General features: G+C 42.6%; 2 protein-coding genes across 10 annotated transcripts in view; one reads left to right on the top strand and one right to left on the bottom strand.

The window, feature by feature from the left end:
* Daam (disheveled associated activator of morphogenesis) overlaps positions 1-6,179 on the top strand; it is an 80,979-nt gene extending 74,800 nt beyond the window's left edge. For 4 of the 5 annotated variants that reach the window (XM_008209917.4, XM_031921710.2, XM_016984983.2 and 1 more), the window contains 9 exons: positions 55-279; positions 359-956; positions 1,032-1,306; positions 1,384-1,716; positions 1,796-2,271; positions 2,482-2,918; positions 2,989-3,116; positions 3,207-3,377; positions 3,478-3,756. In XM_008209917.4, the coding sequence (XP_008208139.1) occupies positions 55-279; positions 359-956; positions 1,032-1,306; positions 1,384-1,716; positions 1,796-2,271; positions 2,482-2,918; positions 2,989-3,116; positions 3,207-3,377; positions 3,478-3,756 (2,922 nt within the window). Of the gene's footprint in view, positions 1-54; positions 280-358; positions 957-1,031; positions 1,307-1,383; positions 1,717-1,795; positions 2,272-2,481; positions 2,919-2,988; positions 3,117-3,206; positions 3,378-3,477 lie in introns of all 5 variants that reach the window. The other variant, XM_016984689.3, reaches the window with a different exon arrangement.
* An 897-nt stretch (positions 6,180-7,076) lies between these two features.
* Positions 7,077-25,636, bottom strand: part of LOC100114448 (visual system homeobox 2) — a 61,517-nt gene continuing 42,957 nt past the window's right edge. For 3 of the 5 annotated variants that reach the window (XM_016981439.2, XM_031922703.1, XM_016981438.2), the window contains exons 6-9: positions 11,686-11,860; positions 10,717-10,974; positions 10,457-10,628; positions 7,077-10,370 (exon numbers count right to left, since the gene is read on the bottom strand). In XM_016981439.2, the coding sequence (XP_016836928.1) occupies positions 10,459-10,628; positions 10,717-10,974; positions 11,686-11,860 (603 nt within the window). In that variant the 3' untranslated portion in view covers positions 7,077-10,370; positions 10,457-10,458. The remainder of the gene's footprint in view (positions 10,371-10,456; positions 10,629-10,716; positions 10,975-11,685; positions 11,861-25,636) is intronic. The other 2 variants (XM_031922704.2, XM_031922706.1) reach the window with 1 other exon arrangement.

The raw sequence follows: 25,636 nt of genomic DNA, 5'->3' as shown, positions 1-25,636 counted from the left end.
CTAGAGGGTGAATGAACCGATATACGTCAATGAAATTTCCTTTGTTATTTACAGAATCCAAATCCAGAAGAGGCCGAGGAAGTTGCGAATCAGATGCGGCACGTCGAAGCCCTTAAAACTGCCCTTCGAACTCAACCACATAGTTTCGTCATCAGGTTCATCGAATTAGACGGTTTGAACTCCCTTCTGCAAGTCCTCGAAACGATGGACGTCGAAGCAGCCAACAGTAATCTTCACACGAGCGTTATCGGTTGTTTGAAGGCACTGATGAATAACTCTGTAAGTAAATTCAATCATTGATTTCTCAAATCTCTACTTCAATCTTGACTGACCACATAATCTTGTCAATTCGTAACAGAACGGCAGAGCTCACGTGTTAGCTCATCCAACGGCCATCAACACGATATCGCAGTCACTGGCAACCGAGAACATCAAGACGAAAATCGCCGTGCTCGAAATCCTCGGCGCCGTCTGTCTCGTACCTGGTGGACACCGCAAGGTTCTCGAAGCGATGCTGCACTTCCAACAGTACTACTCGGAGCGTACGCGCTTCCAGTCGATCATCAATGACCTCGACAAGAACTTTGGCATTTACAAGGACAATTTGTCTCTCAAAACTGCTATCATGTCCTTCATCAATGCTGTGTTAAATTACGGACCTGGTCAGGTCACTCTGGAGTTCAGGTTGCACCTCAGGTACGAGCTGCTGATGCTCGGTATCCAGCCGATCATCGAGAAGCTCAGAAAATACGAGAACGAAACTCTGGATCGGCATCTGGACTTTTTCGAGATGGTGAGGAACGAGGACGAGAAGGAGCTCGCGAGGAAGTTCGAAAAGGAACACGTGGACACGAAGAGCGCCACTGCCATGTTCGACCTGCTGAGGCGGAAACTCAGTCACACGGCAGCCTATCCTCATCTGCTCAGTTTGCTCGAACACTGTATCCTACTGCCACGTAAGTTACTACGATTTTAAAAAGCCTTTGAGATGACTTGTTATTTCCATTAATAACGATTCATTGTTTCTACAGTCGACTACGGCTCGTACCCACAGCATTGGTTGCTGTTTGACCGCATCGTACAGCAAATAGTCTTACAATCCGAGGGAAATGAAGTCGGTACTACGAGGAACCCTGATGTTGCCCCGATCGAAATCAATGTCAAGGAAATCGTTCATCTATTGGCCAAGGAAGAGGAACTCGTTGCTGCGCGGAAAAAGGCCGACGAACTCGAGAAGGAAAATTCGGATATGTCCACGAGACTGGCAAAGAAGGAACAAGAGTTGGACCTGCGAACGCAAGAGAAAGTAAGCATGAACACTCATCAAACAATAATTTTAGCATCAAAAGTTGCAACTCTAAAGCCATTCATTTTGAACAATAGGAAGACATGGAAGCAAGTCTCGCGCGAGTGAAGGAGCGACTGGAAAAGGAAACGTCGTTGCACATTGAGACGAAGCAGAGGATCTCGGAGCTGCAGGACAGCATAGAGACGCTCTCGCGGCAGGTTAACAACGAGAAGTCGGAAAGAAAACGACTGGAGCAGCTGGTGGCCTCCGGCAGTTTGCCTGACGATGCCAAGGCTACCATCAAGATCGTCGAGGACGAAGTACTCGAGAAGGTCGAGGCGAAACCCACACCGCCGCCTCCACCTCCACCGCCTCTAGCGCCACCGCCACCTCCGTGTCTCATGCCTGCCGCGCCACCTCCGATGAAGGTATGATCGATCCACCTGTACTAAAAGAAAGACTACCCTCGATGATTTTCAAAACACTCTGTTAAATCTCTGTTCATAGGTGGAAATCATAAAAAATGTTCCTCAACCAAGCAACCCGCTCAAGTCCTTCAACTGGTCGAAAATTCCCGAGCAGAAGGTGCAGGGCACAATCTGGTCAGAGCTGGACGAGTCGAAGCTTTACAATATCATGGATCTGGAATCCATCGACAAGATATTCTGCGCTTATCAGAAGAACGGAGTCTCCACCGAAGGCTCGATCGAGGATCTTAGGAATCTCGGGAAGAACAAGAAAACCATGTCAGTGATCGACTCGAGAAGAGCACAGAACTGCACGATTCTGCTGTCCAAATTGAAGATGTCTGACAACGAAATCACCAGGACCATCCTATCCATGGATCAGCAGAACATTCTGCACATCGACATGGTGGAGCAGTTACTCAAATACATTCCGTCGTCCGAAGAAGCCGCCTCATTGGATATGCACCAAAAGGACCTTCAAAGCAGAGCCGACTGCTTCTTGCACCAAATATCCAAGTGAGTATTTTGACTGACCTGAAAAAAAATTCCGTCTGATAAGCGATCCAACCCCCTCGAAACGGTAAATTCAAACTCCATCCCGCAAACCGTTAATCCAGCCAATCAAAGCAATCACCTTACACAAGAAAAGCTCGGCCATCGGCTTGCGATATAATCCTCCAATTAATATGCTGTACGTCAAACTCATCCGTCCGCTTGACTCCGCAGGGTTCCGCACTACGAGCAGAGACTGCGCTCACTGCACTACAAGAAGAAGTTCTCGGCGAGCATAGCTGAGCTGACGCCGCGTATGCGAGCGGTGCTCGAGGCTTCGCGTCAGGTCGCCCGCTCGCGCCGGCTGCGCAAGCTTCTCGAGCTCGTGCTTGCCCTCGGCAATTACGTGAATCGCGGCAACGCCAGGGGCAATGCCTGCGGCTTCCGACTGGCCTCGCTCAATCGGCTGGTGGACACCAAGTCGTCCTGCGCCAAAGGCACGACACTGCTGCACTACTTGGTACAGGTTCTCGAGTCCAGATTCCGGGAGGTACTGGATATCGAGGAGGACATGCCACATGTGCGAACCGCCGCGAGAGTCAGCATGGCTGACTTGCAGAAGGAGGTGGCGAACTTGAAGAACGGACTGCAGGACGTTCAGAGGGAAATCGGTGAGTAATGGTGGATCGGTACAATACACGTCGGTAATCGGTATAACTAACATACGATATTTCTCTTCAGAATTCCACCGAGGTCAAGCTCAAGTGCTTCAGGGAGATATGTTCCTGCCAGCAATGCGAGACTTCCAAGCCCAAGCTACCTGCAGACTCGCCGAGGCAGAGGATCTCTTCCAAGACATGAAAACTCGAGTAAGCAAGGATCAGAATAATCATTACTGCTTTTATCACATTTCAACGTACAAACAGCGTGTAAGTAATCAAACCGTCTTCTTTCCTCAGTTTGACAGGGCTGTGAGGCTTTTCGGTGAGGATTCCGCTGGCGTGCAACCGGACGAGTTCTTCGGTATCTTCGAGAATTTCCTGCAGGCGCTATCAGAAGCTAGACAAGACGTCGAGAACATGAGAAGAAAAGTCGAGGAAGAAGAGCGCAGAGCTAAGCAGGAACAGGAAGTGAGTGCAATCATACACTCTGACACTTTGATACGATGTTGCGTGACTTATTACTTCTAATTGATAAAACTAATCGTTGCTCTTGTTATATTCTTCGCAGCTGAAGAAGCGTACGATGGAGAGGAAAAATTCTCGAGAAGGTATTCTAAACAGTATCTCGCTGAACAAAAAGAACGAGGTGAACGGCACGAACGGACATGCCGACAACAAGGGAGAGTTCGACGACCTGATCTCGGCCCTTCGTACGGGCGACGTCTTCGGTGAGGACATCGCCAAGTTCAAGAGATCGAAGAGGCGACCGGTCACACCCAGCAGCACCGCAAATCAGGAGTCGCGTCGACACAGCACCCATCGCGAGGACTCGCGCGAGCGACACTAAGCAATGCACTGCTTTGTAAACTTACGCAGAAATTGTCAAAGTAACGTGAACAACGGCTGCATTATCAAAGTGTTGATCTCCCTTTTGCTAACGACACAAACTTGATTGATAGTAAAACGATGCATAAATTTGGAAACGAAAATAACGACGTTGCAGCAGAAGGGATTTCAATTTTTATCGATCTGTTAGTGAAGCAGTACTTTCACGTCCACATTTAGAAAATAAGGTATTATACATAGAGAATGCAATGTAAAATTGCGTTGAGCGCTTTAAGGGATGTGAAATGCCGATGCACATCATGTTATACTTATTTTATATTTGTACGAGTATACACGATGAATTCGAATGGAATTTATTTTATAAAAATTGGAATCAATTTTAATTATACTTATTCGTAACACGAGAACTCGGATGATCACTCAAATTCTTTTCGAATCTAAATTTTGTATAGTTGAAATGCATAGAGTCAACATTAAAAATCTTTTACATATAACGTGTCGGTTAATATTAAAGACTTTCACATCCCCTCGATGATATAATAAAGACTGGACGACGCTTTTTTCGAGTGCCAAGGCTTTGAGGGTTCGAACAGCATGACTTACTGATTACAGACGTATCGAAGACAAAGGTGCAAGGAACTTCATTTAGCTTGTAGATAGATTTATATAATATATTTCATCATTTAAATTACTATGCGAATTTTTCAATTTAAGTTCAATTTCTCAAGTATTCGCAAAAATTCAATACAAACGGGCATGGAATAGATTCATACCAGAAAATGACACTTTTTGTAAATATACATGTCAAGTTTTATTAATAGTGTTTCTATTATGCGAATAATTATATACTGTCTTATAGTTTACGGTTATTTGAACGTTAAAAAGCTATAAAACGTTATTATATGAGAAAATTGATGATATCTACAATAAAATCGCATACACAACAAAGAATTTACAGAAATTCGAAGAATCATCTTACTCTCTGTTTTAAATTACTTTTGTAAGCTCAACGATCGACAGTTCATCTGTACGTGATATATTTAATTGTACATATAGTTATTACGCTATTATGTACAATACGCATGCACTGATAATGCATGTTATCATGTTCAAAAACAGAATTGTTTTTCATTTGAATCGCAGCTGTTTTAATGTTATTTGCATTCTTTTATTTTTCATTAATACGAAAATCATCTAATAAAATAAGTCATGCGATTATGTTCTGTATATTCATTTGTAAGATATAGTTCATGTACCTTCATAACAAAATTTCAAGATACAATGTAAAAAACAATCAACGACCTTTTCATACAATACATTGGTACAATGTAGTTTATAGACATTTTGATATTTCACAGGAGCAACCGATTTTTACACCAATTTTTGTATAAATTTCCTAAGGCAAATCTTGATAGTACCGTTTTTTAATAAGGAAGACATTGGTGTAATATTAAAACATTATGATCGTGATTGAGACTAAAAATACGTTGAAAATTCTCTATGATCTTATGTAACATTATTAATTGACATGATCAAATATCTTCGTCTTTGTTTACCAAAACGTATCTAGTTTGACAGATAGTATATAATATAAAATGACCTTTTTTGAATTGTTAAACGTTTTATTTTAATTAGTTGGACAACGTTGAAATATATATATATATATATATATATATATATATATATATATATATATATATTAGAAAATTAACTATTTTTCAAAATTCAAAACAGAGTACATTAAAATCGTAAAGATATTGGCAGAACTTAGAAAAAACAAACCAGACCAAGCAGACCTGCACGCTCAAAACTCTGCTAAAATCAAAAGAATAGATCTCTATACTGCGCTGCAACCGTAGACGGAATGATGCAGATTAAATGAATGATTAATTGAATGTATACGTATAGTATATTATATAAATAAGATACAGATTTAATAAAAAAAAAACAATACGCCTCGTTTATTCCGTTCCTTTCAGCTAGAAAAAGTATATCAAAAGGCCTATACGTGTAGTGATATGAAATGATGGTGTTGTACTGCCCCAGTAGAAAAAGAAAAACCATAATTCTGATTTTGTATTATTTTATAATACGAATAGACGATATATCTAGACCTGAAAGAGGAATAGCTCTAAAATAAAAAAGTTAGATACGTAAATCGTCATTTGTAGTGACTTGGATGTTTAGATGGGAAAAAATAAGTCCTATACAATATGTCTCCACAGTACGTAGGAGTCGATGTTTTATATAAGCTTTTTGTACTTTTGTAAATATACAGTTATAAACATATATAACTTTAGTTCTCACAAGGAATTATAGATATAAAGTAATTAAATGTCCTATTAGTATATTGATATGCCACTAATAATTATATATGTATTATTAAAAATATTGAAAAAGAAATATATATGTGTAAACTAATTATATTTTGTAATAAAAATCCTTCATTTTCGTTTCTAAAGCCTTAAGTTTACTGCAAATAATTTGAATTTTTTGTTGCTTTGTATATATTGTATTATCTTTAAACTCGATAGTGAAATTTCATTCACTAATCATTTTTACTGGATTTTAAAATTTTGCATATTTTTTGAAAGATTTATAATAGAATTCATAATTCCATTGTGCATTCATTTCATTATTACAGCGTCTTGTATATTCAACGTACAAAAAGTGAAGAGTTCGTCGTTACCATCCACCGTACCATCTGTGGTAAGATAGAATTCGATTTTCTGCCTTACCATTACCATCAAAAAGTCTAATGTGATGAATTGCATCAATAAAAATTCATATATGTTCGTCTGTTGCACAAAGTCTGAACTAATATTTTTATAATAAATAGCTTAATTTTATAATCATTTATTTGGTTTAGATTGGATGTATATTTTCTTAACGATTAAAAATCAGTACGTTGACTTGTCTATAGATGGCACCATTAAAATATTTACAGAAAGGTATTGTAGATGCATAATGACAACATATACATAAGTTGTAGATACTAAGCAGTTATTCAAGTTTTAACTGAATTCGCATATTTCAAGTGCGACATTTGGAAAATATTTTTGTTTGTCCATTTCAGATATTGCTGTTACATACGTTGCCGTATCGACTTCGAATTTAATCTCGATGTTATTAACTGTCAATGTTTCGAACAACGGATTTGCTGTTAATTTATTACAATCGTGTATGTTGCGTTCCGCAACGCATTAGTGTCGTTGAATTGAATAAATAAAAGTGAAAAATGTATTTTTTACAAGTGCTGATTATTAAAAAATGTTATGGCTAATATTAAGGATTAGACTCAAAGGAAAAAAATCAGAAATGTTAAAATTTTTGTTCAGAAACTTTATTATTTACGTACACTAGCCGACTATTATGCATGCGGTTTGTCGCAGGCGTTCGGACACGAATGAAGAAGTCTTTTAAACGAAGTGCATAACATTCTCGCGTTATCTCTCTTGTCAATTCTTCATTATAAAGGTCCATTTTTCACAAATGACAGAGGATTCGCATATTTTGTTGACTTCGCAATAATGGTTTTTATTTTAACTTTAATTATTTCATTTATTTTATTTTTGTTGTTTTTCTTATTTGTTTTCTTCATCGGGTGAACCATTTCTTTTTGTATACTGGGGTATAATTCGTTTTTCTTCAAATCATTTCTCTTGAAATACAGTGCGATACATTAAATGTATAATATAGAGTGTAATCGCATCGAAGCGCTCGACTTTTCATAATAACGAAAAAAACAGTCTTTCTTTTATAATGTATGTTACAGAACATAAGATTGTTTTCATATTAACTAATGGCATAAATAAATTATACAGTTTTCGTTTCGTGTAAACATAACGTAGTATCAGCAATTAGTAACAAATATTCTGTTAAGTACTTCTTATCAAAATAAATCAATCAAATATAGCTTTCTTCTTATTCCTTTATAATATTGAAATGTAATGTCGGAAAATCTCATGAGATCATTAATTTTTCCACAACATTTTCCGTAGCAAACAAAAACATAATCTGCAGAAAATAATAGATAAAAGTTTATAAGTACCCAATTACTCTGTGGATTCATTTTTTCTTTTTCCGAGTACATGCTGTATATATGTCTATTTAAACGTATCAAAAAATTTTAATATATAGTAAATACATATACGCATTTTCACATCAATAAAAATTTCAGGCTTTAAAAAAAATAATAAACTGAACATCACAATGTACAAAAAAAGGTAATACTTATTCTTGCAAATAATGGAAGAAATCTAATGGAAAATTAATCAACATATAAAAGTATAGGCGAGACGGAAAATTCGATCACCTCGAAGCAACGCGACCACATATATTCGTATTTTTATTTGTATATTCGTATTTATATATTTATATACACAGTGAATGATCGAGAAAAATTCCCAACACGCTTCCCCCAATTGCTCGACAATGGAATAAAAAAAGAAGTGTAAAGGTGAATCAAGGAAAAGGCCAAAAGTCGAAGAGAAACGCGGAACTCGTCGTCGAATTACGCACGTTTTGTCTTTTCGAGCTCACGATTCTTGCAGTGCCCCTTTTCTTAATAAAAAGTACAGTGGCCTACAGCGTTAAAACTTACGTCGATATATTGCACATTTGACAACAGTTAAATTTTCCTTTCGTCTTAAGTACTCGGCTATAGGAAAATTTTTTTCGTTTTTCGTTTCAAGATTCGGCCTCTTTCAACTTATTTCTTTGTTTATTTATTTTATACTTCGTTTTTGCTCGCTCGCACATTCACGCACTCTCGCATTCTTTTTTTATATAATATTTATATCTCTTAGTTGATTCATATATAATATTCAATTCGACTTGTACCTATACAATCTGCTTCTTCATCATAACGTGCATCTGGAACTCGCTTTTAAACTTTGTGCGGTTTCCCAGTGCACACTTTAGCTGCGTTAAAATCACTATATTCAATTATGTATACATAATAGATAGGTACTTTGACATCATTCGATGTGTAATTGCCTGTCTTAACTTCTCCCTATTTGGGTTAATCACTTGCATGTTGCTTATTTCATTATGCGTCATATTTAAGCGATTCGTGTGTTTCCATTGCAAGGAAGCACACATGGCCATTTAGCAAAAAGATTTATTTAACTGAATTAAAGGAAAAATCCAGAATCAATCGCATATGATGCAAATTTGTTTCTTTCTTCATTGTGTTTGTATCGATGAAATAAGAATATTCGTTGATAGTGTTGCGTCCCTTCTGAAACGGGATACTTCGTATACACGTTTAATTATAGTACTCGTATCGTGAGGTATATGAAAATCTGCCGATTTTGTCCGGTTTATCTTTTTGAATTTTGAGATAACGTTAATAAATATTATCAACTTCATCCCACCGCAAAATTACTTTCTACACACATGAATTATTGTACAATTTAATTTATACAGAATTTACAGTAATCGTAACTTAATCAAAATAATATTACAATAATTTATTCGATAATTCTCTCGTCAGCTATATCCCCGCGAATTTCATGTTTGGTACCATAAATTCTATATAAAAATCATACCATAATTACTCCTATTCTTTTGAAAAATCAGCTCGCTTTGAAAAAAATGCGAAAGGATTATCATAAACTTTCTGAGATTCCGAGAGCTCTTTAAGCTTGAAAGAAAATCCGCGAGGAGAAAGCGTCAAAGAGACTCGTCATTATCTTCTAAGCCGATTATTGTAGATCGTTTCTCACTCAATTTTCGACAGAGTCGGCGATTTTCATTAATTTTATCTCTTTTATCTGCGTTGAGAGTCAAGTGCTCCGTTCATTCTTTCTTCTTTGCTGTCGTAAGTAGATCAGACGAGTTTCTAACTATTTTTAATATCTCAACTACCACTTGTGATTTCACAAATACCGCGCATACTTTCATCGAAATATATTGCATAGAATTCCTCAATTTATCCATAAGACAAAATATATTCTTTCTAAGTAAAATTTCATTTTTGTTTAATGGAACGATCCTGACACTATGAAATTTATCGTTCTCCGGTCCATAATATTCTTGTTTGATTGAACACCTCATAAATCATAGAAGAGTTATTATCGAAACGAAATTTTACGTTGAAATAAAATTTACGCAGCTATGTTTTTTTGTCTATCATCTCGCGTATTCGATGAATTCACTTTTAATCTCTTTTTTTCGTTGCACCGAATCTGGCTTTTTTTAACATCATAAATGAAATGAACGCTCAGCCTAACTTTCTAAAAGTTTCTGCATCGACTCATAATGTTTTTTATCTGTGAATGTTAGACTGTAGTATTTGAACGCAAAACCGTCGCTAAAATTTTCTTTTCAAGTTTAACAACAGCAGACAAACGTATGAAAATCTTTGAGATTTCTACTTCGATTTTTTCTGCCAGTCAACTCTTCTTTTCAACCAGTATACGAACTCGAAGAAAAATTTAATCAGTTGACGATGAAGACTCAATGTCGTTTACGAAGTTTTGAAAGTCCATCAGTCCTGTCGTAGCGGATCAATCATTCGGTGTACAACTTCGGGGTGGTTGATTTCGGGCGACTCGGGTCCTCTTTTATTTTTACCATATAATTCCTACATTGGCTCAACAGCAGCGTTTTCTGAAAAGAAGAAGTTTCAATGAATGTCTTTTTTATTTCTCGCTGTACCCGTTACAATATTGTACACATTTGCATTACAGCTGTACCTTTAAACGGACGCATGCAAGGTGCCAGTTTGCGGACCCGTCGAGTACGGCGTCGTCCCTTGGGTTCCAGCGGCTGGTGCCAAGCTCAGCTGTAACTGATGCTGCTGAGCTTTCGCCCTGAGACAGGCGATGCTCTCGTTCCTCAGCTGCTCCGTGTCCTGAACCACGCCGGCTTCAAAACGAAAATTCGAATCGCACGTTGTATTATGGTAGGTATTGACATTTCACTACGAGATTCCAAGCAAAATTTGAAAACTCACCGGAAGAGGAGGATTGGCCCATGCCGTCCTGACTCTCCTGTCCACTCTCTGAGCTGGTAGGCCCACCAGGATGATGATTGTGGTGGGGTGGACTGGCGCCACTGCCCCCATGATCATTGCCACTGTCCTCGCCGCCGGACTTGAGATGCTCCGCGGCCTCGATGGACTTTCGGTGCATCCCTAGGGGGCCACAGTCAATCAGATCGCGCCGATTATTTTCGTTATCTTGATTAAAGCCACTTGTCTTAGAGGATTGCGCTGATGGAGACGAACAGAAAACAAAAAACGGGTTCTTTCTTTTTCAAATTTTCACTTTTACATCATCCGATGCTTATGCTCTCTAATTTTCTTTCGATTGTGTACTCGAGTAGTTTTATTTTGAACCGTCGATTCAAAATAAAATTACCATCAACAATTCATCGGTTTCACTAGTGTCTTGTCTCAAGAATCTTAGAGAGTTATTTTCAATTTTTTGGATACCAAAGATTAATTGGTAAATCGTTTTACTTTTTACTTTATCGAAATCCTCAAAGACTTTTTTTTTTAATTCAGCGAGATATGCGAAACAAATACGTGAGTTGCCATATAAAAACATTTAAACATCATCGAAACAAATACTCTATGGGTCCATTTTGAAAAATTTACTCTGAACGAAACATAGAAGATTTTAGCGCAATGTTAAAGTATGTCAGTCAAGCGAATTCAGCACATGAACATTGATAAACTGTTGACTCTATTGCAGTATAACACGGATCTCATATTCGAGTCACATTACATTAAGAGCAACGAAAAGGCAAACGAAAAATGCACGTACACCTTGTCGGTTACCATTAGCGTTTAAAATAAAAAATAAAACGTTTCATCAAAAAATCTTTCGTCCAAAAAAACATGTAAAATAAAAACAATAATTATGGAGCATGCAGTGCATAAGTACAATGTGCAGTACGAGTCGTAGCGTGAAGTAATTACCGAGAAGCCAGGGCGCTACGGATTCGTTCTCCTTGGCACTTTTGAGTATGGTTTCGGGCAACGGCAGCGAATGTCTGACCATCGCTCCGTAGAGTCCGTATTCCGCCATAATGGTGCTCCTTCCCCAGCATTTTTCAGTCTTGCGCCATTTCGCTCTTCGATTTTGGAACCAGACCTGTAACAGGAGAAAATTCATTTTTTGCATTAACATAGAATACAAGAGATAAGATAAGCTGAAAGAATAACAGAACGAAATCAGCGCATCGTCGACGACTTCCAGCTGCAAAATCTCCGTATCAGCTGACCGCATGAAAGAGCCGTGAAAAAAGCATCCTCCGCAGTCCGTGGCATTATACCCCCAATTAGGGGCGAGCGCATTTTACGCGCGTGCACACGAGTCTCTCTCTCTCTCTCTCTCTCTCTCTCTCTCTCCGCACGGTTAAGTAGTCGATTGTTCGCTGGGCTCGTTATCCTATTTTCCTTTTCGCTTGGCGAGCGCGCGCATGCGTGGTTAAGAATTCCGCTGAAAATAGTCGCTAATGATCCTCCCCCGACGATTGGCCGAGGACCACCTAACGCGTTGCGGTCGCGTGTCGCAGTCGGCTGGGTCACGTACCTACCTAATGCCTGCGGAGCAGAGCGAGATAGAGCGGGAGAGTATCAATTTTAACGATCGCGCGCCCCGACGGACAAAGCGCGCTGGCGCGCGTCAGCCCGGTAATGCGATAGAGTATCAAAGAAATATAATGATATCCCTTTTTGCACATGCCCCGTCGCGCGAGCTTGCGCGTCATCGTCGCTCAACTCCTCGCGAGAGTACTCTCGGAACCGGATACACGCAGCTGATGCGCCTTGAGACTAGCTGAGTAGGGAGCTGAGATGTTCTCTCAGAAAAATTTCCGGAGAGGGAAACGCGCCGTTGTTGGGAATGGATCGATATTAATTCGCCAATCGCCGGCAACGTCGCGCCGTTTTGACACGCGACTCGCGCAGTTTGCGTATAACAGACTACACGTACGTAAATTTCGCCTCTCTCTTCATTTCTCTGATGCGAGTTCGCTTAGAAAAGGCTGCTGCAGCAGCGCACGCGTACGTGACTATCGGTTATTTAAATGCTGTAGCCGAGCTGCGCGCATCCACTCGCTCGCCTGTGCCAGATAGCTGCAGAGCGAGCGAGCGAGAGGCGGCAGAAGGGGGACACGCCTCGGGGGCAGGGCGTGCACCAATTTGTAGCAACAATGCTAAAGTCACCGGCAGAATTGGAACGTAATTCGAATGAATGCGCGAGAGCGCGTCGCCCTGTCAATTTGTCCTGCCAGCCCGGCATTATCGCTCGCTTAGATTTTAACGAGCCCGTCGCTACTCTCTCTCTCGCTCTGTTTTTTTGCTTCTTTCTTCGTTATATTATTTATTCTGCTGTCAGACCACTACTCTCTCTCTCTCTCTCTCTCTCTCTCTCTCTCTCTCTCTCTCTCTCTCTCTCTCTCTCTCTCTCTCTCTCTCTCTCTTTTTTTTCGAGCCGGCCGCACCGGGTAATAATTAATTTCCGCGAGTCTGTCTAGCTGCCGGGCCACCGACGCGGAATGAGTGCGTGGTCGCCGGGATTTTTAATTTCTCTTTTGGAGATTCAACGCGTCTACTACAGTATTATAATATCCTCTTGCGGGGCCTTTTTCCGCGACCGATTCAGGAAGCGGTGCGCGCGCGAATCAGCGCGGAGGTAGTTTGTTATAATTGAGGATTTCGCTATGCCGCGTTATTTTTTAATTATGATTTTAATAAAGCGCGCGAAACTCTACGACGCACTATATGTATATATATATATATATATATATATATATATATATATATATATATATATACATACGGAATAGAATGGCCCGGGAATCCATGAATGCGCGCCGCAGAACTTTGCGCGTCGCGATACTCTCGTCGCGCGTATTCACAAAAGCGTATAATGGCCGTGGAAAACTTTTTCACTTAAAAAGTCTCGAAAACGCGCGAACCGATGATTTTCCACAACGCTTTGTGTATGTATGCATTGTGGGTTCGGACGTACGCGCGAAAACTTTTAATTGTCGACCGCGGCTGCCGCGTCCGGTCAGAAATCATTCCGTGCGTATGGATTTCGCGATAGAACTGGCTGTGCGGTATACGTATGTCCGGTGGAAAAATCCGCCGTGCCCCTGAGCGTTGAGCCGCAGGAAATGAGGGTAAACTCGGTTGAAGAATCGCGAGTCGAATGATCGATATCGTCGGTGTGAATTATGGAAGAAGACGAGATTCGCGCCGGTATTGACGACTGGAATCCGCGAGCAGTGCCGGAAATAATATTTCCGGATGATCCGTAGCTGGGGAAAAAAGTCTCCGAGTTGCCTATACTTGTTTCCACAGGTAAAGGTAACGTTTCATTCAAAAGAGCGTCACTATTTGCAGAAATCCAGACGCAAAATCCCTTCCCCTCGGAGCGCGCGCGGCTTTATTGGCATACCCGGTATAATATTTAGTCGGCCATGCGCAGTTCACGCGGGCCGGCGTATCATCGATCAGACCAGCGTAGACTGACTATTGAACCAAAACAAGAGGTCGCCCATCGCTGTCGCGGGTATCGCGCGCGCCTCTCTCTGCGAGTCTCCGCTGTAAAGCTCGGGAGAATGAGAGAGAGAGAGAGAGAGAGAGAGAGAGAGAGAGAGAGAGAGAGAGAGAGAGAGAGAGACTGAGAGAGACTGAAGGGTGGAATTATCGCCGGAGAGTCGAGGATGAAATTAGAAAAAGACACTTTGAATGCTAACTGGGGAAAATGAATGAGGGGAGGATCGGAGAAAGAGATAAAGGGAGAGGGGGTGCTCCGAGGGAAAATAAAAAGGAAGAAGAAGTGCTTCGAGGGGGAGCCGCTGCGCGACGCGCAAAACGTGGAATGAGCCGCGTTCAATGCGAGAGAGACAGGAGGAGTGCAGCGAGTAGTGAGAGGACGGAAGAGCCGAGAGACGACGACGATGACGACGACGACGGTGTCATGGGGGTGGGAGCGAGAGAAGAGGGAATCCGCAAATCCCCGTGAATTACCAATACACCGATACGCGACAGCCGAAGAGTTCGCACAATAGCGAGGTATACGGTTCGCTCCTCTTCGTCGTCGTCGCGCGAGGGGAGATGGATATGCTTGTACACAGATCAGCCGGTATATAGCTTTTATGATTGTTTTTCTTCGTGCGCAAACTATTTGCTGGGGCTGATGATGATGAAATAAATATTTCTGGCACCGAGAGCCATCTGATGGTTGGCTGATGAGATTCTTCGCGCGCGGCCGTATCTCGTGCGTGATTTAGTTGAAATAATATATAGTTTCGTAATTTGTAGCGAGAAAAGTGCTGTCAGAGGAGTAGATATCGAAACTATGTATTATAATTTAAGCGCGCAGCTTTCGTCCGTAACTGCAACCTCATCAGCGGCTCTCAATCACCGCTTTATCCTCGACGAGTTTTCTCTTCCCCGCCGCACGGCAATATCAGCATTACTCAACAAACCACATCGGAGAGCTCCAAAATGAAACCTCGACTTTTCAAAAGTCACTTCATCCCGATCTCTCCTCCGGCGCTCGGCGTGCATACACAACACCTCCGAATCAAGCCCTCTAAGTGTATAGCGCCGACTAAAAAAACCAATCCAAAACGGATAAGGCACTGCGGGGCAGACGGCGGCTGATAAACCATCTTTATTATGCACTAGCTCCTTCACAGTATAGGTATGTATATACATATGCACGGCGCCGTCGCACGAGTTATACCTATAAGCCGTACACAAGACAGCCACCTGCTCGATTGGCGTCGGCGGCGCAGGCCCTCGACTCGATACCAGCTCGATGTGCATCGAATCCAAGGCTGAAGAGCCGGGCGTTAGGTGTCAGGACGAGGGCCCTCCAACGAAACTTCCTCCGCGTCCTTTCTTTCGCTCGGCTCGTTTTTGTATGCATCGCATTCCAAGGATCGCCGCCTCGAGTGGAAATCCGTCGAAGGTATATGCGTACCGGGGATTCGGCTGTGGCTTTCTCCATCAGCTGCGCAGTATATTCGTGCGAGGATGCGCGCTTGCAGAGCGGCTATTATACGCGTAACAGAAGGACGCGGACGACGAAGCTGCGATGAGAGAAAGCAGAATGAAGAAGACAGGGGAAGAGGGAGGATAATTATCGGAGATCGCATTACCCGAGCTACTTTAATTTATGATCAGCCGATAATGAGGCTGTGCGCGTTGATGCCTCCTTGCTCCTTTAGATTTCCAATCGCGAGTCTCTTATCTCGTGTATATCTGTATCTCGTACTTCTCTCTCATACCTTCCGCACCTGTGCTTCTTTCTCGCTTTCTTTTATATATTTTTATGCATTATGTAGTCTTACGACGCTGATACGTATCGGAATATCTCGACCCTGGATTTCGCCTATATAATACATAGTGATTAGGGTCTGCTTGGATATTTCCGTTATGCGCGGATAAAAAGGTGGGATGTATTTATTGGACGCGCTGCAGTTTCATCAGTGCGCCACCGCGCTCTGTATATATTACGAGGTTATATGCGCGCGTACAAAAAGAAGCCGAGGCGTTCGTTAATGTAATTAAAAATCAAAGTGGATATCGGGATTCCGCATCGAGATATAGCTTCGACGAAAAAGGAAAAAAATCCCTCGGCTTGCACTTTTTCAATCGAGAGTTTCGAAGGTCTCGAGGGCCTCGCGGAGAAATAATTAATAAGATGTTTCTAATGACGTAAATGCGATATTTGATTATTGGTTTTTTATTCCAAAGGAACGCGCGCGAGTGTGTATAAAATATAATTAATTGAAATCTCCCGGGTGCATACCGCACTAGCGTATCGAGTTTGACCCAGTTTAATAATTTTAAAAATATTCATTAATATATAACCATGATAATTACGACGCCTCGTTATAGCTGGGAGAGAAACCTCGCCTTTGATTATAATTATTTCGTTTCTATTCAGATCTGGTTAAATATATACTTCTTATTGTCTGACATTACATCGTTACTACGTGGAAGTTCCGAGAGTAATCCAAAACTACAAAAACATCATCGACCGCACGCATCCATGAGCGAAATCAGCTCGCACGGCACACACGCGTGTCCAGTAATTACACGATAATTCGCGAAACGCCGAGGCAATAATAAGGGTCGTAATCGTCTTTGATCCACGCGACAACGAGTGATTAAATTCCCACAGGCTCGTGGCCCCGGGCACTTTCCCTCTCTCTCTCTCTCTCTCTCTCTCTCTCTCTCTCTCTCTCTCTCTCTCTCTCTCTCACTCGCGCTAAGCCAATTAATCTGCGCAAATAAGCAAGCTAAGCGCGTGCTGCCGCAGTGCGACGGCATCGGGAGCACGCTCGACTTGCCCAGCTCTCGCACCGAATAAATGGCGTCGCGTCGTCGCGCGCGCGCGTGCGGAACTTTATATACCCGGCGAGCAACGCGGCCGAGCTATGCGTGCACTTTCACGACCTCGCTTCCTTCGAATCTTGCTCGTTTCCACTGACTAGGGAAGCCGAAAACGAGCCTAAGGAGTGCGCTTTGAGGGCTGCATGTTTTCTAATTTTCGTGCTGATTGGAGCTTATGCGGCCGCTTCTTATTATGCCGATGTGTTGAATTTCGCGGCGAGACGGGACTTTTTTTTGCGCGGTGTAATGCATAGTACCCTGGTAGAAATTAACCTAAAAACTGTCAAGTTCTTGTGTTAAAATCCTAAGAACTTGCCAGTTTCTAGATTAATTTCTACCTGGATATCGTCGTGTTTCTTATATTCATAGCTAACAAAACTGATATTGGTTTGTAGTTTTCATGAGATTTGTGCCAGAGGTTAGGAATGATAATAAATTCATAAAAGGAAAGTATATAAGATGTTTTCAATGCGAACATTTTATTTAACTTGCTGCGCGAGTGTTTTATTTTTCACCTGTTTTTAAGAATTCGTGACTCCTATATATGCATATTTAAATGCATACTTACCTTTACGACTGAAAGTTAGAACGCAATGCGTCAACTCATTTATCGTTACTCGTGAGCTGGTTATTATTTGCTTCTTATAAATACCTTCAACTGCACTTTTAAAATAATAGTTTAAAACATCCATTGAATGCCTTAACAATTAAATGATTATTACATAAGTTTTGCTTCTGTTATTGCGGATGTACATAGTAACAAGTAAGGGTTGCCGATAGGCTGGGTTCATTTCTCATAATAGTTTATACGTAAATCAATTCGTGCTAATATTTTTTATAAAGTTGTGACCGGAGCCCAGATATCAGTGGTTGATAAAATTATACAAATGAATATTCAGCAAGGTAAATTATTAGCTAATGGAAGCATTGATAACAATCCTGTTGATTGGAAATAATTACTATAGGTAACCCATATAATATTGAAACATTGAAACATAAACAACAAGTAGTCGTATTATTGTGGAATAGTTAAAAAATAGTTACGAACATAAAAGGTTAAAACAAGTACTAATAATAGTTGCAGGCGATGTAGCAAGCATGGAAAAAATTAAGATTCGCTGGAATGAGTTAAGAACCATTGATTTAACCAAAACGATCATCTCCAACGATCGTGTTGTAACAGGATTGAAATTTCATAAAAACAAAGATTTACATTTACACACAGCAGCCTCGAAAAAGACGGTGGACAAACGACGATCCCTTTTATCGATACTCAAGAATTGACAAGTAAGAACGCTACACTTTTTTCAGGGGCTAGTCTGGTACATAGAGGGCAAAGTAAACATGGAGGTTTTCTTGTTTTGAGACTTTTTACTTACGATGTAAATTCGCATATTCAGACCTAAACATACTGGTGAATATTTGCATCATTGGTATATGACTTCCTCTTGTGTATAGATATTCTATATTATTGAAGAATTTCGACAATATGGAATTTTATTACTCGCTGTATAGTACGTCACATACTCCGACCATTAAAGTTTATTAAGTCTCTATAACTTTTATTGAAGGGTCTATTCCTTCTCGAATCAATGACCAATTAACTAAGTCTCGTATTGAGTTTCCAAGTGTATTATATAATACATGTACTATATAATACGCGGGAGCGCATCCACATGCAGTTACCGCACTGCCTCGTATATCTTATTACCGACAGGAGAAGTGCGTTAGCACGTTTGAGGGTCGATCGTAAACGGGCGAATTTGCCAGACCCGCGGGCTTTTGGGAAAGACCTATAGCGTATTACGCACATATATAGAGCGCGAGAAAGACGAGGACGGAGATAAACGGGAAAGCATCCCGCTGCGATGCGCGGCACGCGTCGGCACATCATTACGATGGGACACTTGCTGCTGCTGCTGCTGCTGTTTCGGAGAGGGTTCGCTAATAATGCTCGTCTGAGAGAGAGATGATCTCACGCAAGTCTAGCTTCGCTGCGTACAAAACAATGGGATTAGATGTTAGGGACTTTCTCGGCTCTTCCTATCCGGCGATTTTTGTCGGTTCACGAGTTTCTTTTCTCGTTTTGTATAATAAAGAGCGATTGTAATGTTTCTCGTGGATTCGAACAAAAACGTCCGGACTTTTGAGTTAAAGAGCAATTCTACGTTTTTTTTTCGTAGTCGCGAGTAAAATGTATTTGCGTAAAAAAGACAAATTATCTTCGACGCCGACCGTAGCGATTTTCGGGCTGAGAAAGTCTGAGCAGTGCTGCCGAGCAAACAAAGCGATGAATTCCAGCTGGGCGATTTTCACCCCCGAAAAATTGACCGATACGTCGCGGAGAGTCGAGAGTCTCTCCTATAGAAGTAACGGGTGGCAAATAAATAAGGTCACCCTCGTCTGCTGCGAACCGAAGCAGTGGCACGAGGGAGGGATGGGGCGAATTATATTCATTCGATTAATATATAAGCGGTTTGCTTCACTCGTGTACTATATTTAATATCGAAACATCCAGCCGACGACGATTACTTCAACATCTAGCACTTTTTCATCGAGACTATTTTTCAGTATAGTAGAAAAAAACTTCAGACGCGAGGTTATTCCTTTAACGAACACATCGTTTTGCTAGAAAAAAGAGCCGTCTATAACGAACAGCGCAAAGAAGAAAACCACATCACAATATCTGGAATTGGTATAAAGGCAAAACTTGCCGATGCGATTGCAAAAAAGGGGGCCGAAAGAAGTGAAATCAGAGGCAAGCCGCGTCCGCGGACGCAGAGAGAGAGAGAGAGAGAGAGAGAGAGAGAGACGCACTCGCGCGTAGTGAGAGACAATCCGGCAATTTGGGCGTTCCGCGATTGTCAGCGGGACCGCTTATAAATTCTAATAAACCCGGCCGTCGTCGACGCGTGCGAGCGCTTGTCACACAGACCGCGGGGGTAGCAAGACGTGCGCGGGGGGAATTGTGACTCTGCCAGTAGCAGATATAAATCTCGTCTAACCGAATTAACGGGAATCACGGACCGAAGTCCAGCCACGCCCTGAGAGCCGCCTCTGCCGCCGATGAGAATACGCGCGAGCAGTGCGTTGCTGCTGTTGATATGCTGACCCGCAGGCGCGTGTGCATTATCTTTTTGTTCGCGAGCGAGGCACCGAGCGAGAGGACGTTTAATTTTACGTTCAGCGCGCTCGATAATCGGGATTCATGGACGATTGTTGTGTTTTTCGCTTTTCATCGCGGGAGAGAAAATAGTCAGTCATTCTGGCAGACTTGCGTGTGCTGCAATCCGGCGAGGGCATGCTTCCGAGTAATCCTGTTACGGGAGATTGCTGGAAAAAGTCGGCGTTGAACCAATGGTTCCGCATGAGCCGATGTGTATGCGAATTACGGGCTATGTACCATTCTTATCAATGCACGGGGAATTGGATCCAGTTGCAAATTTATACACCCATTTGATTGCTTCGACACCCCTGAATAGCCAGAGTGAAAGTCGAATTCCGAACTTGATATTCCCCCGACACTTCCAGCCCGAGCTCTAATAGAAGCGCACGTCTTCCGACACAAAGACGCGAACAAAAAGAGTCGCGGGAGCAGGATGATAAAGACGGCGACGCGTCGTCCGCATAACGAAGGCTATTAAACGAATTCCAGCGCGAATCGATAGACTCGAAAGCCACTTTGTGAATACGAGGTAGTCTCTGCCCCTATTATACAACTGCATAGTAGTCCACTCCTCGACGAATATATACATATACAGACGGAGAGGGACCTGTCGCACCGGCATCGAGACGTCACGAGTCAACGGCCTGCTGTTAATATAAATAATTGATGCGCTGGAGCGACGAATTCGGTCGTAGAAAAAAGGGGGAGATCTCCTGCGTGTGTATGTGCTGCTCTATGAAAAGAGCGAACGACGTTGTACATCAGGGAAGGGACACGCATTGGAAACTATGGGATAGGAATGATCGGGTGTCTTTTATAGCCCATGAGGCGAGGGTTTAGAGAATTCATTTCGAGTTAATAAGTTCCCGACGTGTCCGAGTGACATCCGAAAGAGCGGATTATACAGCGATACACTGATAAATTTTAACGAGACTTTGGTATTTTTTTTCTCGCTGAGAGAGTCTCTCATTTATTATTTTTTCTCCTGAGATTATGTGTCCGCACGTATACTTACTATGCGTCATATAACTTGATAAACATAGTTAACCGCGGATTTGTCGAAGCCGAAGTCATTATGAGCTTAACTAGAGGAAAATATGCAAACGAAGCGCTCGTTAAGGTCAATAACGATCGCAGCAGGTAGATCAAAGATTTAGTTCGTTTCGAAAACGCTTCCAGACTGCGTAAAAAATTCTGCAATAATGACCTGCAATGACGAATGTATAGATTCGAGCCTAGACTAACTAAGCGTCATTGATTAATTTTCCTATAGTTAAGATTCACTAGCGAAGCTGGATCGAAGTGGCGCTTCGGCTGCAAACAGCATCGGACACACCCCATTGTGCAGGCTATGTATAGCTTTTCGGCTTTATGTATCACGTCACTGGGGGATGATGATCCGCTCGCGTACACGGACGGAGTGAACATTATGAAGCGAGACACGCGGATATGCATCGTCGATTCGTTTATAAAGGAGCGTCTCCTCCTTCATTTGTGGGAGCGAACTCGCCGGCTGAATCATACACCCCAACGAGGCTCTGCGCGATAACTCGATTTTAATTCGATTTCAGGTTAAAAGTACTAAGTGGTACGAGCGTTCGAGGGTTCGCTCTTTTTCTGCGCTTTTTTTAGGCGCCTATAATAGTCATTTGCTCGTTATCGTAGGATACCCCCACAAGTGCTAATGGAACACATCACGCGTCAGTGCGCTCGATCTCAAAACGTTTATATAAATATTTCAAATCATCATAAAAACTGCTCGCGAAGCTCAATTTCCGAAATCTCAATGAAACGGCTTTGAAAGAGGCATCAATCCTGATGAAGCCTCGCAGCAAAATTGCGGAAACTTTTAACCGATGCATCAGGCAGCATCGTGCACCCCCGAACAATCAGCGCAGTCGTTCGCGCCGTGACTAACAAAAACACGCGCGCAGCGCACGGCAAACAGCGCCGGTGAAATAGAAAGTCCCTGCACCACAAAAAAAATAAAGCACACCCTGTACGGAAAAATCGAGCGGGCCGCACGCGACGATTGTGTAACGGAAAGCCGCGCTTTCATTCGCGCCTTGACAAAATGGATTGTGTCCTAAGCGCGAGCTCCACGATGGTCCGAGGCGTGGTCTCGCTGTTTGGCAACACGGTTTCGCGGATTTTTCCTCGCCGCGTCGTTTCGCCCCGATGACAACGAGTCTCTTTCAAGTTGTCGCGTCGGAGCATAAAGCAGAAGGGGCGTAAGCGCGGAGGAAAGAAGCGTTGCGCGCGTCGGACATAAGAGAAAGAGTTTTTTGCGCAGCTCTCGCTACAAAGCTTCGAATTCGGCGAGTGGAAAATGGAAAAAAGCTCGCAATGCCTGTGGATTTTAGTCTCAATCAATTTAGAGAGGGAGGGAGAGAGCGGATGTCTCGTGTATGCGTACACAGCGCGACGTGAACTGTCCCTTCTTCAGCGCTTTTTCTTTGAGAAACATATCCAGCTCACCGCCAACGCGCGCTATACACACACCCTACCTTATACAAGCCTATTTATGTGGTCTTTTTTCGCTCTTTGTGAGAGCCTTCGCGTATACACACGCGCAAGGAGTTGCACGTGAATGTGTTTGCTTTCTTTTTGAAATTCCTTTTTTTCGGGCTCGCGAGCCGTGAATTTTTATTTTAATGATTTCATTAAATTTTTTAGAAAGTCGAATCGCGCTGTCGCGCACGACTGACTTCTAATTCATTTCGATGAGACAATTCGTCAGTTACCCGGTATTCTCCCGCAAATTATCTGATGCATTTTGGTGTAAAAGCTGTAATATTCCCGCCGCCCATAACCGCGCATTTATGAGAGAACGAAGCAGCGAAGCAGCTTCGGATAGAATACTCCGAGTGTTTAATGCGCGACGACGTTGTTACCTTTGTCGCTCTTCATATACGGTACCGCGTCGACAGTGGATTTTTACGCACACGCATACGCGGACGAGCCCTTCGCGTATGCGAAAGCACACTGGTGTTGGAGGGACACAGAGAAAGAGAGAGAGAGAGAGAGAGAGAGAGAGAGAGAGAGAGAGAGAGAGAGAGAGAGAGAGAGAGAGAGAGAGCATCACCAAAAGACAAAATCAATATCTCGCTCAGCGTGGAGTGGCTTGGCGCGCGGACCTGCTGCGCCGAATTTCCACCGAGAGCGATGCCCCTTCTCCCTTGTTTCGCGCTGCTATATCCTTTAAATGGCGTTTGATGCTCTGCGTGAGTTTTACAATCGCGTGAAAATGTACGACCGAGCGACGTCTGCTCAACGTTCACGCGTGTGACTTTTCGCGTCTTTTTTATTTTCGTAATAATCAAAATTTTCTGGATGCCTTTTTTCTCGTGCGTAAAGAAGTCGAGCTCTACGTTACAGCATACACCACTTCGAGAGTCAAAGAAATACGAATGACTTTCGAGTCGATTGTTTTCTTATTAGGAGAGCGAGGGAACGAAGCGAGGAGAGGAGCCATTCTCCAGATGCCATTTTTCGACTGAGAAGGGTCTCTCGCGCGCTACTCCGAGCTGTCTAATCCTCAAGCGGTTGTTAAATCGAAAAATATTTATTTTTTTGCCTGCGCCGAGGCTAATTTGTGGGCCTGCGCGCGACGTGTTTGCTTAGAGTTGGCGCACCGGCAGACTGGTGGCGCGAGCTTGTTGTATATAACTACGCTCGTTCCGCAGCCGTTGCGTCTCTCGACGCTATTTTCCCTCGAGACCCTTTCGACGCCAAGTTGGCCTTTTTCAGGAAAAAAACTGCACTGTCACCTCGAGACTCTAAGCGGTTCGTTGTAATTTTCAAAATTTCTAAATCATCACGAAATTGGAGCGGAGAATGTCTCGCCCGTTGGCGAGCGTGAAATTTTATTAAAAAGCATTACGTTTGCGCTTTACTTGTTGACGTTATTACACGGAGCTTTTCAATCACGAAAATATTTTCGAAATTTAATTTCAACGGTTCTTGATTTCTCGTTGGTCGTGCATCTTCCGCGCAATAAAAAATTGCCCATCAAACTACGGAACGATATAACAACGAAGACGACTCGAGCAGTACATAAAACGCAAGCAAGCGTGTAAAAAAAGCAACTGCACGTTTGCAGTTAATAACTCGAGCAATTTTCCATTAACTCTTGTGCAGAGAAATCGCTTATAGATTAAAGAGTCCTCCCAAGAATACTCCGAATTATCATAAGAAAAAGAAGCTGTACCTCGAGACTTCAGCGATATGCGCCATTATAATTCTCGCAAGCTTACGACGTTGGTTCTCCACTAAACATAAACATGGCGCGCGCAAGCAGCAGCGAATTCGCGGGTCATTTGAGCAGTTTACGCGTCATTACCCTTTCTTAAGTCGGCTACGCGCTCCCGGTTCTGGCCGAGAATGGAGGGTAAGTGAGTGAGAGACGAGTGAGGGACAGTATGTGAGGATTATGTGCGCCCTGTGGAGATAAAGACGAGTAAAGGAATATTACGATGTTTCTAATGCAATTTGAAGTATAAATCTTCAATCTAGTAAGAAAGAGCTGTTTCCTTATACACAGTTCACCAACATTCTATCCTATCACGTTTCAACTACTATACACATCACTTTTCTCAGCGACTCGTCGCAAACATTCTGCGAACGAAGCATCGAGATCCCAAAACCGAAACTCAATCATCCAACCGAGCACTCTCGACATTTTACGAGCTACACCGCATCGCAGACTTCCCTCGCGATCGCAAAAATATTTTTTCCGCGCTTCTTGGCCTGGCTAAAAATCACTTTGCTGTCCCTACACTTTTCCCCCGACGATCTTCCCTTCCACTCGTATACCCATCCCGTCGGTTACTCTATTCGGGCTGCATATAAACTCGCTCGCGCCGAGTCGCGACGCTGCGGCGACGGCATATCCGCCTGTGAGTATACACGTATACGTATACTAGACGGGAAACGGTGCAGCGCGCTGATTTTCCGAGACGTGCGCCCGTTATATCTTCGGCCAAATCGAATTATACCGAGGGCTGCGCGCGTTTCTCGCGGTCAGGCGGACTTTACGACGAGGACTTTCCGTGCCAACGGCCGCGCAAAAGATACGCTTTTTCCGCGGCTTGCTCGCGTGCAAGAGAAGCTAGCGCGCGTTTTAGCCCGTATATTTACGAGACTCGAGGCGAGTTGTGCGCGCTGCTTGGGATTTTAGCTCTGACTAAATATTAGCCGAAATACTTGCTTTGTTACGACGATGAAAAGAAGCTATTTTGAGGATATAATTTCAACATTCGTATTAGCCTCTCGTGCAGTATCGCGAACGCATATGCCTTCTCTCTGATGGTCTCGTCTAATTAGATAAAAAACCGCGAA

This window comes from Nasonia vitripennis, chromosome 1, assembly GCF_009193385.2.
Source record: "Nasonia vitripennis strain AsymCx chromosome 1, Nvit_psr_1.1, whole genome shotgun sequence".
Lineage (NCBI taxonomy): Eukaryota > Metazoa > Arthropoda > Insecta > Hymenoptera > Pteromalidae > Nasonia > Nasonia vitripennis.
This window is presented reverse-complemented; position numbering and strand designations above follow the sequence as displayed.